This window comes from Marmota monax, unplaced genomic scaffold (assembly GCF_021218885.2).
Source record: "Marmota monax isolate L192 unplaced genomic scaffold, Marmota_monax_Labrador192_F-V1.1 WCK01_AAM20220418_F8-fsc00020, whole genome shotgun sequence".
In the NCBI taxonomy this organism is placed as follows: Eukaryota; Metazoa; Chordata; class Mammalia; order Rodentia; family Sciuridae; genus Marmota; species Marmota monax.
The window spans coordinates 3717737-3733212 of NW_026692912.1; the positions used below are offsets into that span (position 1 = coordinate 3717737).

The 15476-nt window shown below is 45.9% G+C and overlaps 1 protein-coding gene, 1 long non-coding RNA gene and 1 other non-coding gene across 3 annotated transcripts in view; 1 reads left to right on the plus strand and 2 right to left on the minus strand.

The window, feature by feature from the left end:
• Positions 1-4896: 4896 nt before the first annotated feature.
• LOC124097543 (U7 small nuclear RNA) lies at positions 4897-4959 on the minus strand. Its single transcript, XR_006853278.1, has one exon. It is a non-coding gene; the product is annotated as a U7 small nuclear RNA (small nuclear RNA).
• Positions 4960-9522: 4563 nt separating this feature from the next.
• The window catches only part of LOC124097121 (uncharacterized), a 31755-nt gene continuing 25801 nt past the window's right edge, over positions 9523-15476 (plus strand). The window contains exon 1 of the long non-coding RNA XR_009227411.1: positions 9523-9659. This is a non-coding gene — a long non-coding RNA (uncharacterized LOC124097121). The remainder of the gene's footprint in view (positions 9660-15476) is intronic.
• Actl7b (actin like 7B) lies at positions 12359-13807 on the minus strand. Its single transcript, XM_046451291.2, has one exon. The coding sequence runs from the start codon at positions 13668-13670 to the stop codon at positions 12414-12416; it is 1257 nt and encodes a 418-aa protein (XP_046307247.1). The 5' UTR covers positions 13671-13807; the 3' UTR covers positions 12359-12413.

Below are 15476 nucleotides of genomic sequence, written 5' to 3' on the forward strand. Positions count from 1 at the left end.
AAAAATGCTGATTATAGTTCCCATGATCCAAGTGCATGACGTGGAGATGGCAGGCACAAAAATAAATGAAAAATGTATGCAATCCAAGCAATATCTCCTCCTCAAGCTCAGAGTCTGTGAACACATCCAAAGCATGAGCGAGGATGCCTGAGGCCTAGCTAGTTTCTTGTGTTCAGGAGTGAAAATTACCAAACCCATAGATGTCCACAAAACATTCCAGAGTGACTACCGAGTGAACTGCAAGTGAGGGCCACCTTTTGAAGGCTCTTACACCAATTTACCAAATTTTCCAGTTTCTAAATTTTCTATAAAATTTCATTCGAATCCGTCATACATATTTAGGATAAAAACAAAAGCAATTAAAAGGTACATAGCAAAAGTGAGCTTTTCTCCTACCTCAGTCTCTTGGTTCCTCCGGGCCTGCCTTCAGGAGTAGCCCTTGCCCACACAGGCATTTATGCAAGTCTGTAGCTTTTGAGAAATTCCACAGTCTCCCTGGTATTTATGGGATTGCCTTACTGAGTGTGAATATAATTAACTATTAAGAACATCTGAGTTGCAAGTAGAACATCATCAGGATGATGGCCTTAGCAGCTTCCTCGCCCCTCCTTCAGTCTTTGGTCATTTTTTTTTTTTTTATACCAGGGATTGAACTCAGGGGCACTTGACCACTGAGTCACATCCCCAGCCCTTTTGTGTATTTTATTTAGAGACAGGATCTCACTGAGTTGCTTAGCGCCTCGCCATTGAACTCTCAATCCTCCTGCCTTAGCCTCTAGAGCCACTGGGATTACAGGCGTGTGCCACTGCACCCGGCTTCTTTTGTCAATTTCACCCACATCCTTGGTTCTCCTTACCTCCATCCTGAAGCCTCCCAGCCTTCCACCCCTGCACCATGTCCCCCATCCACCCCGCCTTCTAGAGCCTGTATGTGCCTTCCAGCCATACTGAACAATACTTTATTGAAAATTCTATTGAACTCAGCTTACTGCATTGAACAGAAGTCAGGTATTCTGAGGTTCCTTTTACCTGACTTACCAGCCTTCATCCTTCCTGGGGGTAGGGGGCACCAGCATGTCCCCAGTCCTCCCAGTGTGCCAGGCACAGTGCTGTGTGCACAGTAACTAAATTCAACACATCTCTGAGGTTCAGTTTTCTTACCTGAAACCTTTCTTACCCAGTTTTACTTCTAGGCCACCTGTGAGGATTAATTGCCACAAGGGAGGTGTAACTGTGCTTTCTAACAGGAAAAAAAAATACTGCTATTACTAGTATTAGCAATTCTAATTTAATGATAGGGAAATATACAACCTGTACCTAATTCAATTTTTCAGTAGATTTAAATATTGAAGTCTACTAATTGTTCGCTAAGGAACAGCATAGCAGTTGGCAATCTAAGAACAAGGGTGAAGTGAAGGTTCAGATAAGGTGGAGAGCAGGAATTGAGGTGAGACGAGTCAGAGGTCCCCTGATAGACAGCGGTGTGCATTGGAGACCCGAGCAGACACTGCCTGGATAGTGCCCTGATAGGTGCCCCTGCAGAAACCCCAACGCTCAGGAACCTACTGCCATGCCAGGAAGCTCACCGAAGATTGCCAAATGGTTTTCTATATGTACCAGCTCCCCAGTATAGGAAAATAAGACCAAGGATGGTGAATACCATGTGTAACTTCTTCAAGGCATAGACATCCTTAAGTTGGGACCGAATCTAGCCATTTCTCAAGATCCGGGCCAGGGGAAAGGCTCCTTCTTGCGGAAGGAAGGAAGGAACGAAGGAGGGAGGGAGGGAGGGAAGGGGGGGGAAGGGGGAAGGGGGAAGAAGAAAGAAAAAAAGGGAAGGGACCATAAAAATATCCTACTCTCTTTTTCGTTATTTCTTCCCCAACCCCTGAAGATGCATTTGGTGAGTTGTCTCCAATTCATTGAGCCAGAACCCAAACAGAGATTAAACTGCGTAAAAAAAAAAAAAAAAAAATGTCCTTTAGAGGTGGAAAGACGGTGGCTAGTCCATGCAAAGTTCCCAATTATTGGAAGATTGTTAAAGAAATATTACTGGGTAGTCAGCACTGAAGCTGATCCCTGTTCCACATCCACTTGGGAAGCCAAAGACCTTGAATTACTAAGTTTCTCCTTACACACACACACAGTTGGTCAATCAAGTAATTATCTTAACAATCCAAAAAGCATACTAGTTATCCAGATACTCCTAATACATACATTAGATTCTAAACATAAATCCCTTGGTTCTCTGATGTACTTTGAAATGGTGATCCCTCTGGACTTCAATTTTACAAATGTTGCAATCATTTAATTTAGTTTTTTAACAGAAACACATGAAAAGGTGACAGCCCTTGTCTTTTACGTTGGCATTCTTTTCCTTTCATGAAAATCTGATGCCAGACTCGGCCTTTCCATTTGAATGTGTTTTTAACTACCTTTGTAATGAAACATAGGCACTAAGTGGGACTTAATATTTGCTGATGAGATGACACAAGCCTTAGCTCATTCTTATCCCAGGTGGCCTCTCCCTTCTGGCTTCTTGCTGGGAGTGAATCGTTTGGAAGCCAGGTGCTCTCTTATTTTAATAGCCATTTTTTTCTCTCCTGCACTTAGCTTCACCTCTATCAGCAAAGTGAAGAATTCAGACTATTACCCAGATAATTCAACCAAAATTGCCCTTACAGGAATTTTATTTATGTTTCCTAGAAGCGAAAGGGAAGATAGGGGCTTACTTTTAAACCTAAATTACTTTGTCAGCTACCTTTGTTGGGCAAACCCATATCTGGTAGACTTCTGCTGGAGCAGATCTATTTATATTCCTAAGGTCAGAAGTGTTATTCTGTTTGTTTCAGGCTCCTCTCTAAGTTCAAAATTCCTACATTGCTGGTTTGTTGATGCAGTCAAATGAGATAATAAGAATGAAAATTTCTGCATCCAGTAGATATTCCAGACATATTTAAAAACGCATGTTGAGTGTTATGGTGCAGACCTGTAATCCCAGTGACTCAGGAGGCTGTGGCAGGAGGATTACAAGTTCAAGGTCAGCCTCAGCAATTTAGCAAAACCCTCTCTCAAGATTAAAAATATACATATAAAGCTAGCAGGTAGCTCAGGGGTAAAGCATCCCTGGTGTCAATCCCCAGTATCAATAAAAAAAACACACACAAATGTATGTAGGTATACATTGCATGTTGATCAGAACATTTATGTTACACTTGACAATGTATGTAACACTTAACCTGCATTGTCTTCTTATCTTCAAAACAAAGCCAGTAAGTGGGGATAGGTAGTCACCAATATACAAAAAGTTGGGGTTAGGTGGATCACTCCATACCTCACTGCTTTTGTGAGAGCTATCTGTATGACCCCAAAGCTTTGTATGTTGACTGCCCATGCTTTACAGTTAGCTAAGGTGTTGGTTCTCAAACTTGGCTACATTTAGAACCATCTGGAAGCTTTAAATACTAATACCTAATCCAACCTCCAAGATGTTTATTTAACTGGTCTAAGGTGTGGCTTATGCATTAAGATTTATTACCCAGGGCTGCTCAACCATTGAGCCATATCCCAAGCCCTTTTTAAAAAATATATTTTATTTACAGGGCCTCACTGAGTTGCTTAGGGCCTTGTTAAGTTGCTGAGGCTGGCTTTGAACTTGTGATCCTCCTGCCTCAGCCTCCCAAGCCTCTGGGATTACAGGTGTACACCACTGTGTCCAGCCCTTTAAGTTTTTAAAATAAAATTTATTATTGTGAGATAATTGCAGACTCACATACAGTTTTATAAATTAATATAGAGAGATCCTGTGTACCATTTACCCAGTCCCCCTCCCCAAATGGTAACTTTTGCAAAACAGTAGTATAGTATCACAACCAGGATATTCACTTTCATACAGTCACCACTATAAAGGGGGTGCACTCACTTCCCCCATCCCTAATCTCTGGTAACTACTAACCTGTTCTATAATTTTGCTTTTAGAAAATGCTAAGTGGAACCACCATTTGACCCAGCTATCCAATTCCTCGGTTTATATCCAAAGGACTTAAAAACAACTTACTACAGGGACACAGCCACATCAATGTTTATAGCAACACAATTCACAATAGCTAAATTGTGGAACCAACCTAGATGTCCCTCAGTCAATGAATCGATAAAGAAACTGTGGTATATATACACAATGGAATATTACTCAGCATTAAAAGAGAATAAAATCATGGCATTTGCAGGTAAATGGATGGAGTTGGAGAATATAATGCTAAGTGAAGTAAGCCAATCTCAAAAAACCAAATGTCAAATGTTTTCTCAGGATGCTGATTCATAATGGGGATGTGGGGGGAGCATGGGAGGAACAGACAAACTTTAGATAGGGCAAAGTGGAAGGAGGGGAGAAGGGGGCATGGGGTTAGGAAAGACAGTGGAATGAGATAGACATCATTAACCTAAGTACATGTATGAAGACACAAATGGGGTGACTATACTTTGTGTTCAACCAGAGAGGTGAAAAATTGTGCTCCATATGTGTAATGTGAACTGAATTGCATTCTGATGTCATGTATAACAAATTAGAACAAATAAAAGAAAAAAACATTTGAGTTCATACAATGAGCTGAACAGCACCAAGCTCTAAGGATGTTCTGTGAATGACACAAAGTCTAGATCATGTTCCTAGTGGACATTAAAGTTGTCAAAAAAAGAAAAAAATAACTTCTTAAAGATGACCATGTCAACATGAAAAAGTTTTTGGAGCCAAAAACATGACCATTAAGAAATGAGAGAGAGAGAGAGAGAGAATGCTAAATGGAATCACATCTGTGATCTTTGGGATCGACTTTTTCTTCTCAGCATAATTCCAGGTTGCAGCCACCTATAATTAATTCTCCCACCACCACCACCTTGGGGGGTCTTCCAGAAAGAACTGAAAAACCTGCTAAACAAATTCCTGAAAGAGCTGCCCCACTAGGTTATTTTTCACGGCCAGATAGTACTCCCTTGTATGGATACACTACAGTTTAACCATTCACCCGCCCAAAGGCATGAGTTGTGCTCTGTTTCTAGCTATAATGAATGAAGCTAAGCTGTTCTGGACATCTGTGGGGGCGGGGGGTTGTGTGAAGACAGATTTTCATTTCTCAGGGACAAACACCCTACGGCCACTGCTGGAGCGCATGGCAGCTGCACATTCAGTTTCTCAAGAAACTGCTGAAGTACTTCCTGCAGCAGCTGGACCTGTCACATTCCAGCAGCAATGCAGGGTATTCTGGTTTCTCCTTGTCCTGCCCACTGCCAGAGTAGTCACCCCCCCCCCCCCGCGCACGCACGCACACACGCACAGATACACAGTGATCAATCTGTGTTTAATGGCCTTCCCTCTTGGTTACTGAGGTGGACTATGTCTTTCCTGTGCTCATCTGCCAACTGTGCATCCTTTGGGGTGCTGTTACGTATTATGTCCAATTTTAATTGGATTTTAAAAAACTATTTGGCTTTGAGGGTTTTTTGAAATTTCAGAATATTAGTACTTCACGCAAAACACGGTTTGCAAATATTTTTATCACACTCTGTAAAGTGTCTTTTTCTAAATTTCATTTTAAAAAATTTTCCTTTGAAGGGTTTTAGATTTACAGAAAAATGGAGCAGACAGTAGGGTTCCCATAAAGCACCCCACCACACACATGTGCACACGCACACCCACACACATACACACACAAACTCACATTAATTCTTGCCTTCCAGGGTACCTTTGTTATAATTAATGAACCAATACTGACACATTAGTATGAATCAGAGTCCACGCTTCACATTTAGGTTCACTCTGTGTGATACACTTCTGTGGGTTTTGATAGGTACATGCTGTCAGGTATCCACCATTACAGGTCCATACAGGACAGTTTTACCACCTAGAAGTCTCCTTGGCATCACCCCTTCATCCCTCGACCCTCTCCCCTAGCATCCACTGATTTTTTTACTGTCTGTATAGTTTTATCTCTTCCAGAATATCACATGGCTAGACTCATATATGATGTCGCTTTTCAGGTGGGCTTCTTTCCCTTAGCACAATGTATTTAAGTTTCTTCCATGTCATTTGGCAGTGTGGTAAGTTTTCTTTGTGGGCAAACAAAATTCCATTGTTTGGATATACCACAGTTTGTTTATCCATTCACTGACCAAAGGATATTGCAATGTCATCCAGTGTTTGATAATTATGAATAGATTATGTGTGCAGGGTTTTGAGGAGACACAGTTCTCAACTGAGTTGGCTATACAATGGTTGGATCCCAAGCCAAGAACATGTTCAGCATGGTAAGCAACTGCTAAGCTCTCATTTAAGGCAGCTGTGCCATTTTGCATCTTTAATATATGATATTGACAATCTTTTCATATATTTATTTGCTCTCTCTATGTCTTCTTCGGTGAAGTGTCCAGATTTTTTTCCCATTTTTAAATTGGGTTGTCTCCATACCATTGATTGAGTTTTAAGTATTTTTTTGTGTAATTTGGATACAAATCCTTTCTGAAGTTTCAAACCTTTATCTGTTTTCATTTCCTGTCTATTTACAGAACTTCTTTTAAGGACAGGTTTGCTAGCAAAAAACAAAGCAAACAAACAAACAACAACAACAAAAAAACAAATAGCTCAATCTTCCTTCATCTTTAGATGCCTTTACCTCTCCGTCATTCCTGAAGGATACAGTTTCTGGACATAGGGTTTATAGTTGACAGTTCTTTACTTTCAGTACTTGAAAAATGTTGATCCACTTCTTTCTAGCCTCCATGGTTTCAGATGAGAAGTCTACTGTTATTCAAATTACTATCCCCTTATAAGTAAATCATAATCTCTCTCTGCTTTCAAGATTTTCTCTTTAGTTGTCAGAAGTTTAATTCTAATGTATCCTGATATGGAATTATTTGGGTCAACCCTATTTTCAGTTTGCTAATTTCTTTAGTCTTTGTCTTTTGCCACATTTGGAGAGTTCTGGTCATTATCTCTTTGAACGCTCTTTTTGTTCCACTCTTTTCCTCTCTCCTCTCCTTTTGGAACTCTCATGATATGAATGTTACTTTTATTTGTTTGCTGATGTTATTGTTGTTATTATCTCACAGGTCTATGGAACTTGATTTACTTTTTAAATCTATTTTCCCTCCATTTTATTCCTATTAGGTAAATTATATTGATTTGCCTTCAAGTTCACCCATTCGATGAATTTTAAAATCTTGTAGTTCTATAATTTCCATCTTTATTTTTATAGCTCCTATTTTTTCCCAAGATTATTTTCTATGCTTTCATGTGTTCCAAGACAATTTGTAATTGATTATAAATAACTATATGATGCTATTTTAAAATCCTGCTCAGATCCCACTCCTTGCTCCTCTCACTGTTGGAACCTACTCACTGTCTTTTCTCATGCTCGTTGCAGCTTTCCTGGTTCTTGCTATGACAAGTATGAGAAGTAGACAGCACAGCCCCCAAGCCCACCCTACTTCTTGCTGAGAGCCGTAGCTAAGTAGCAATGACGCATGGCAATTTCCTTGTCAGCCTACCCCATGTTGCTTAGAGGGAGGACTCTCCATTGTGGAAATGGGCTTGCCTTGGACCCAGGTCATTTGCAGTGACATTGCATGAATGTTTGAGAGTTTTGGTTGAAAGGTGACCCTGCTCAAGGATCAGGGTGGATCCGGGTTTGGGGAGGATCCTGCTGGATTAGGGTGGGTCCAGGTTTAGGGTGTATCCTGCTGGGAATAGGGCGTATCCTGCTGCCTCAGGCGCTCGCCCGCTACTTGAGTTCCCCTTGAGTTCTCGAGGGATTCAGAGAGTATTTGGGATGCAGAGCCCGGTGGAGGTAAAAAGGATTTTCCCCAGAACGTGCGTGTAGAGTGCCGGTGACAGTTCGGGAATAAAGACTTGCTGTTTGAATCTACAAGACTGTGTGGTGGCTCGGTTATTTTGTGCCCAGCCAGACTGTGGCAACTTCTGACACCCAGAACAATGATTCCCTTGAAGGATTCCCAGAACTCACTGAAAGCTCTTATGGTCATGGTCCACCATCCTCCCTGTCTGGAGTCAGGGAACATTGTTGTCCTGGCATCAGCATGTGATGATGCATAGAGAGTGTTGCCAGTAAAGCAAGTTTTCCCAAGTCTTAGTGTTCAGGGTTTTTACTGGGGCTTCATTACACAGACCACATGGTTGATCTCAGCCTCGAGGTCAACTGCCACGGTGTGACTGAAAGCTCCTACCCTAAATTACATTGTTGGTCCATCTGGCATAGTTGGCCATCACCTAAGATTACTGGGTGTGGTCACCCTTAGCCTAAGATCCAGTGTGGCCACTTCTACCCTAAACAAAGGCATTTCTATGGGGTATGATATAGATTGCCTCTCAGATACTGAGGGCAAAGGCCAGACATACCCTTGGGCAAGGCCAATTTCTTTACTATAGAATGAATACCATTGGATTGAATCTTGGACATTTTGCATGACATTCTGAATCCTACTTAATAGTTTTCTCATTGGATACCTCCTCCCCCTTCACTGAGGTACAGCTCAATGGCCAGATGGTCAGGGAAGCCCAGCTTGCTACTGTGCCTCACTAATACCTCCAATGCAAAGGCGAGGTGCTGACTCACACTACCTTGTTACAAATGTGTTGGGTGAAAGTTCAGCTTCCCTCACAACTCTGCTGATACTTTCTCAGCAAAAGCCAGTCACTGACTCCCAGTGTTTCATTCTCTCCAAGTGGGAGGGTATAAGATCAGGACCTTAGTGAGCCCCACCATCAGCAGAGGATGGGGGCGGGGTATGGCAGAAGCTGAGTGCCAACTAGCCTTACCTCTCATTACCTTATTCCATCTCATGGGCGCTGGGTGGGGATGAAGGTTTAGCTCATCACTGGACCCACTGATGCTACCTCACGGGGGGGAATCTGAGCATGGCACCTACTCCTATGAATGGGAGAGTGGGGTGCAAGATCAGTTTCTCATACAAGGTTCCCCATTGAAACCACGGTTCTGGCAGGGAAACTGGGCATGTTTTTTCCCACTGGTATTTGGATAGAGAAGAACAGGTACTGCCAACATTTTTTTTTTTCTTCTTTGCTCTCAATTTCTCTGCAATCTGCAATTGCTCAAGGGAGATCCCTAAAGCACTGCTTTCCTGCCTGACTCCCAGACTCTATTTATTTTGCTATGACTTATTTGGTTCCTAGTTGTTATTTTACATAATTCTATAAATGCAGAAACCAAGAGGAAGGAAACTCTTTCAAAAGCCTGTGGAATGCTAAAGGATTGGCATCTCAGGAAAATAACACTTTCCTAGGCTGAGAGCTGCCTGATCAGCTGGTGTTTCTGGCTGTGAAAATGAAAGCCCAGGCCCCGAGGCTTCCCTACAGCAGTGGTTCTCAACAGGGCGCTGGGGAGAATTACTTGGGGGCCCTTTAAATCACACCCATGCTTTTACTCCACCCCAGACATTCTGATTTAATTCAGGGGAAGCATGAGCACTGAGATTTCTTAAAAAGCTCCCCAGGTGATTCTAACATGCAGCCAGAATTGAAGGGTTGAGAGCTGATACCCTCAGGATCCTGAGAAGTTCTGAGAAGAATGAGCAATAAAAAGCCGAGGACTAGCAAATACAAATTGGTGCCTCAAAGCAATAAATTCAAGGTGAGTTCCCCCAGACCCCTGCCAGGAGCCAGCCTGCACCTGCGATGCAGAGATGGCCAGACATGGTCTCTGTCCTTTCTGTGGAGGTAAGCAGATGACAGAAGCCAAGGCAGACACACCCATGGTCACAGCAGTGTAAAGGGACGCGAGGAGGAAGCCTCTTGCCTGAGCATATCGGGAAGCATGTTCCAAGGGAGCAGAGTTGAGTAGCACTTCTCGCAATGAATGGAGCTTGGACAGGTGGCAAAAGATGACCCAAAACCAAGGAGTAGCATCTCCTGGTACCTTTGGTTTGTCCCACACATCACAGTTCCTTGTTTACTTCTAAACATTCACACTGTGCTGAGCACATGCCATGCCCGTTTCTGAGCAATTTGTTTAATAGGAGTGTCTTTTTAGAATTACCTGAGGAACTTTTCCAGTACAGGTTCCTAGTTTCCTCTCCAGACCTACTGAACTGCAGTCTAGGGAGGAAGATCCATAAGGGTTTGGGTTCTGTTTTTTTTTGTTTTGTTTTGTTTTTTTAGGAACTAGCTCCCTAGATGATTCTGAACTTGCCCTGAGATTTCCAGGTTAAGAATGCCAATGTTTTAGCAAAGGAGGGACATCTTGCCTGAGGTTTCCAGAGACGTAAGCAAGTGTTGGAGTGACCTCGAGTGGTGATGTCCTACTACTTGGATGGTGTGAGAGGCCACTCATCCTCTTTGCCTTTCTAGAGAGTCTGATCTCTCCCTGCTCAATGTTTATTATCAAGATTGCTCTTAGGGGGGTTTGGGGTGTAGCTCAGTGGTAGAGCCCTTGCCTAGCATGTGCAAGGCCCCAGGTTCCTTGGTGGGTCAGCGTCAAGCTGACATCCTTTTGGGATTAAATGTTGGCCCAGAGTTCTGGGACACAGCCCCCAGCTCACATCAACCTCCCAGAGAGCACGTGTCCCACTCCATGGCAGGACTGAGTTAAACATTCACTCTGGAATCAGACATTAAAGGCCAGGGAGGTGGCTTGGCCTGACTGGCTTGGCCTACATTGCATGTCCTGCCTGCCCTTGGAGCTGAGGGGAGGTCACCCCTGGGCCACATCTGGTACCCATATAAGAATGGGAGTTGTTGGGAAGAGATAAGGAGAAAGTGGAGACATCACCTCAGGAATGTCAAGAGACCTAAAATGCACTCCCAGGTTGGAGAAGGGGTGTGAGGGCCAGGCAGGGTTCATGATCAGCTCTTCACACACGCCCTCTTCCTCTTCCCTGAACTAGCACCACCTTGAGAGACTTCAACCATCTTCCTGAGAAACAGACACATACCAACTGGTACCCTGGGGTGTGGGAGGGGGGCTGTGCTTCCAAATAGAGCGCGCTACAGCCCTCCCCCATCCTGTTTTCACCCCCACGTCCCTCCCCACTGGGCATTTCCAAGTCCCAAACCTCTGCCCATTCTGCACAACAGGAAGCATCCTGCACAGTTCAGGCTGCAGCCTTTCTGCCTTGTTCTTTCCTGAATCTACTCTCCTTCCAGAATCTGGTGGAAATCTCCACTGTCCTCTTCATCTGTAGTAGGACTACACATTTATTTCCTCTATCATCACTTTACTGGCATCTTAGGAGAGATGAAATGCACATTCACTGGGTCACTGACCCACCCCCAAATTAAACCTCCTGTCATGCCTGTGGCTAGCTTAAGTTCACGTCAAGGGTTGATTTGCTTGGTGCTCTACGTCTCTGCCACACAGGAATGTTTTCAGAGATGACCAAGCAGGAAGAGGACAGAAGCTGTGACCAGACACAGCAGAAGCTGCTGAGGGGGTGGGAAAGGTGAGAGAGGGGTGGGGAGGGGATAGACATAGACATAGACGTGGTTTGGGGAGATCTTCAAGACCAGCCTGTGGCAGTGGGTTCACATGCAGCACCTGTTTACTGGGGCATATCACTTTCTCCTCTCTGCACCTCATTTGGTTTTTATGATCAGTATTCGTCATTTATGATCAGTATTGGGTTGCAAAAAACAGAAACTAATGCTAGTTAAGTAAAAGTTATGTTGAAGAAGCCAGGTACGTACGTATGAAGACATCATTCAGTAGGGACCTCCGCAGCGTAGAGAATGAGGGTCCCACTAAAGAATTCACATTTAAGAGGAAAATTTATACACTGTGCCAGCCAAATAAAATGTCTACCTTCAGGCTTCCAACCTGCAACATCCCTCTACAGGAAGGTTCTGTTCCTGGCACTGAAGTCTGGCCAGAGCTGGATACTCAAACTTCAGGCCAGAAGATGGACCTTGGGTAATAAAGAAGGTCTAGTGAGCATGGCTTAGGTAATAATGACTGTTCTGGTTCTTTCCCAAGCTCACAGCCCTGGCACTGGGTCCAGGAACATTAAGACTAAGTCTCCTCCAGTTGCCAATCACCCTCGTGGGCTAGTCCCTTAGCAAAAGCTATTTCCCTCTTGGCTGATGGTTGAGTAAGCAATGCGGAGTCTGTTGAATCCAGTTTGAACCTGGAGGATTTAATGGAGTAGCACACCATTAAAGCTATGAGCTGATATCACCTACTGAGGAGAAAGGAAAAGGGAGGGGCAATCAGATTGGCCCCCACTTCCCACTCCCATCACCCAGCACCAAAGGTGCAGATCACTTCGAAGCCCAGCTCCCCACACCTTCTATTATCAGATTAGACCAAGAAATTCAGACCAGACAAGAACCATCGCAAGTTAAAATTTTATGTGAAATTCTGTAACTGTATAGTGGCCTGGGGACCCGCCCCTCAGCACTTGCTGTAGATGGCTGCGCCACCCCGCTCCTCGAACTCTTCCTTGCTGACCCAGAGCTGTTGGAAGGCCTGCAGGGAGGCCAGGATGGAGCCGCCGGTCCACACGGAAGTCTTCCTCTCAGGAGAAGCAGCCACTGTGGGGCTGTCCCCAGGGCACAGGAGGCTCAGCTCCTTCTGGAAGCGCTCGGGGAAGCCATCTAGCATGGTGCAGCCGCCACACAGCAGCACGTTGGCGGCCATCTCCTCCTTGAAGCCAGTGTCCTGGCAGCGGCCCAGGCAGGCGGCTGTGAGCGCAGGGAGGCCTGGCTCGTGGCTGCCCATCAGGGAGGGCTTGAAGAGCATCTCGGCACAGCGGAAGCGCTCCTGGCCGATGGTGATGACCTTGCCGTCGGGCAGCTCGTAGTCCACCCTTAGCTCGTTCAGGCCCAGGCTGAGCTCCTGATCCGGCAGCAGAGCCGCGTAGCAGCACTTCTTCTTGATGTGCTCTACGATGTGCAGGTGGTCGTCGGTGAACTTGTGGCCAGATTCGTTGAGCAGCTGCATCAGGTAGTTGGTGAGGTCACTGCCTGCGAAGTCGGCGCAGCTGGTCAGGCCAGGCAGCAAGTCGCCCTCGGAGATGGGCACCACATGCGAGACCCCGTGCCCGCTCTCCACCACCAGCCCCGAGGTCTTGCCGTAGGAGTAGATGGACAGCAGTGCCTGGGATGTCACATGCATGGCAGGGATGCCAAAGGTCTCGAACATGAGCTCCGCGTACTTCTCCCGGTTGCTGCTGGGGCTGAGCGGAGGGTCGGAGACCAGCACGGCGTGCTCCTCGGGTAGGATCTTCATGGCCGTGTGGAAGATGTACTCCCAGATGCTCTGGACGCAGTCCCAGTCCACCACGATGCCATGCTTGAGTGGGTTAACCAGCTTCAGGGGTGCCTCCATGTTGAGCAGCTCATGGCCTACGTAGGTCTCCTTGCGGGTGTCACCTGCGTCAGCAGCTGCCTCGGGACTGCGCCTGCCCACAGTAGAGGAGATGAAGTAAGTGGGCCTCGGCTCTCCAGCATAGCCACACTTACAGTACTGGGAGCCCAGGTCAATGATGAGTGCCTTGATCTTGCGCACCTTCTTGGGCTTCATCTTCAGCTGAGCAGTGGAACCTGAGTCCTGAATGCTGGCATCAGGACCTGGCAGGGCTCCTGCCTCTCCCGGGTCCCCCTGGGCGGTGCCCATGGGCATGGGGCTGGGGTTGTTCTTTGTCGCCATCTGCCTTCCTTTCTCACATCCACATCCTAGAGTTCCCTAGGGAGAAATGAGAGTCCACCTCCAGTAGTGTCTTGGCAACCAGTTAGGATTGTGATGTCACTGGAGCTGTCCATTCAGGCACTCTTAAGGTGGGGCCTGGTCTTGTCACCTGCCACCCCTATCCTTCTAACTTTAGTTTGCTCCAGGCGGGAGCAGGTGGCCAGCAGTTTTAGTAATCCAAGCACAGTAGGGCCTCAGATTTCTGCTCCTGTGGGAGGCCATCCCCGCATGTGATTTGAGTTACCTCCCTGGCTGGTGAGAGGCGCTTAAACACAGCTGTGTCTGAGTCTTCCCCACCCTTTCCCAGGTCCGAGGGCTTGTCCATGCAGAGGCAGTGCCTGGCCACTGACCTGGAGACCCAATCGTCATCCTTGACCTTGGGATGCTGCCCGCCTTAACCTTCATTGGATGGGATTTTCCCTGGAATTTTTTGTTCCCCAATAAAAGCTCACTCCCTGGCGTGCTCTCCCTCTCTCGCTAGTCTCTTTTGTAAACCTCGCCACCGCCACCGCATTAGGTGGCTGGAGGCGGGAGCTAGAAGCCATCTAGGAGCTGATATTAAAGGTAATGAGAGTCTGTCTCTTTAATTTAAAACTCTCTAGCAATTTCGTATGAACCGAACCTTCTTTCATGAAGCAGATGCTCCCTCCCCTAATAACTCCAAACCTAACCCCCTGTTCATTGAGGACCCTCTGCTGAGATTGATAAATATTTTATCTCCTACAGTAAGTCAGGCACCGTACCAGGTACTTTTGTTATTGTTATGCTTATATTTTCCATATTTTATTGGTATAGTAGAATCATACATAAAAGTGGAATTTGTCGTTAAATATTTGTACATGCACGTGATATTGCAATAGTTGGGTTGATATCATTGCCCTGTACCAGGTACTTGTTATGTTGCAGAATCCTGGGAGGAGGCAGAGCTGAGTACAGAGGTTCAGAATCCAAATGATTAACCTAAGAGCACACTGCACTCTAACCCAAGTTCATCCAACTCCTACCCACCGAGCCTCCTTAGAAATCTTGAGGGTCCGAGAGTGTTTTCCTCCTGTTTGGCTGTCCCCGTCAGACAGTTACAGAGCCCGTAAGCCTGTCCTCACAAGGCCAAGAGTACCCCACAACCTCCTTACAGGGAAAGCCCATCATTGTAGCGGCTGCCCCCTTAAAGAGCACAGGGCTGGGTGTGAGGTTCAAGGTAAGCAGAAGACTGGATTCTGGGTGCCTGACGGTGGCAGCCTCCGCAACAACACGCCCAGCTTCAGAGAGTGCCTGTCAGACGGTGTCTGAGCAGCCTGAGACCTCCTTAGGTCTCAGCGCACCCCAGGGAGGCAGCTGGAGCAGGAGACCTTGGCCTCCCCGGCTGGATACCTTGGTCACCCACGCACCTTTACGCCTCCATTTCTCATTAATGGGACTCTGGAGAGTCCAATTTCCCTGCTGACCCCATGACCCTGATAAAGGAGAAGGTGACAAATATTATGTCTAAAGAACTCCTCTTAAGATTGTCCTAAGTGTCAACCTCAGGGTCCGAAGTGAGACAGAAGAGCTTGGCAGTCACCACAGCAACAAAGGCTCCAGCTAAAATGAACCTCAGATGGCATCAGTCCTCTCCTCACAATTGTCTAGTGCTTTCTAATCTCGCCTGGTCAGGGCCAAAATCCTTGTGATGGCTTATGAGGCTCACAGGAGCTGGTCACCTTCCGCCACCCACTTTCTTCTCCCCTCCCACTGGCTCCTTCCCGCCTCCCTCTACAGGCAGCACTG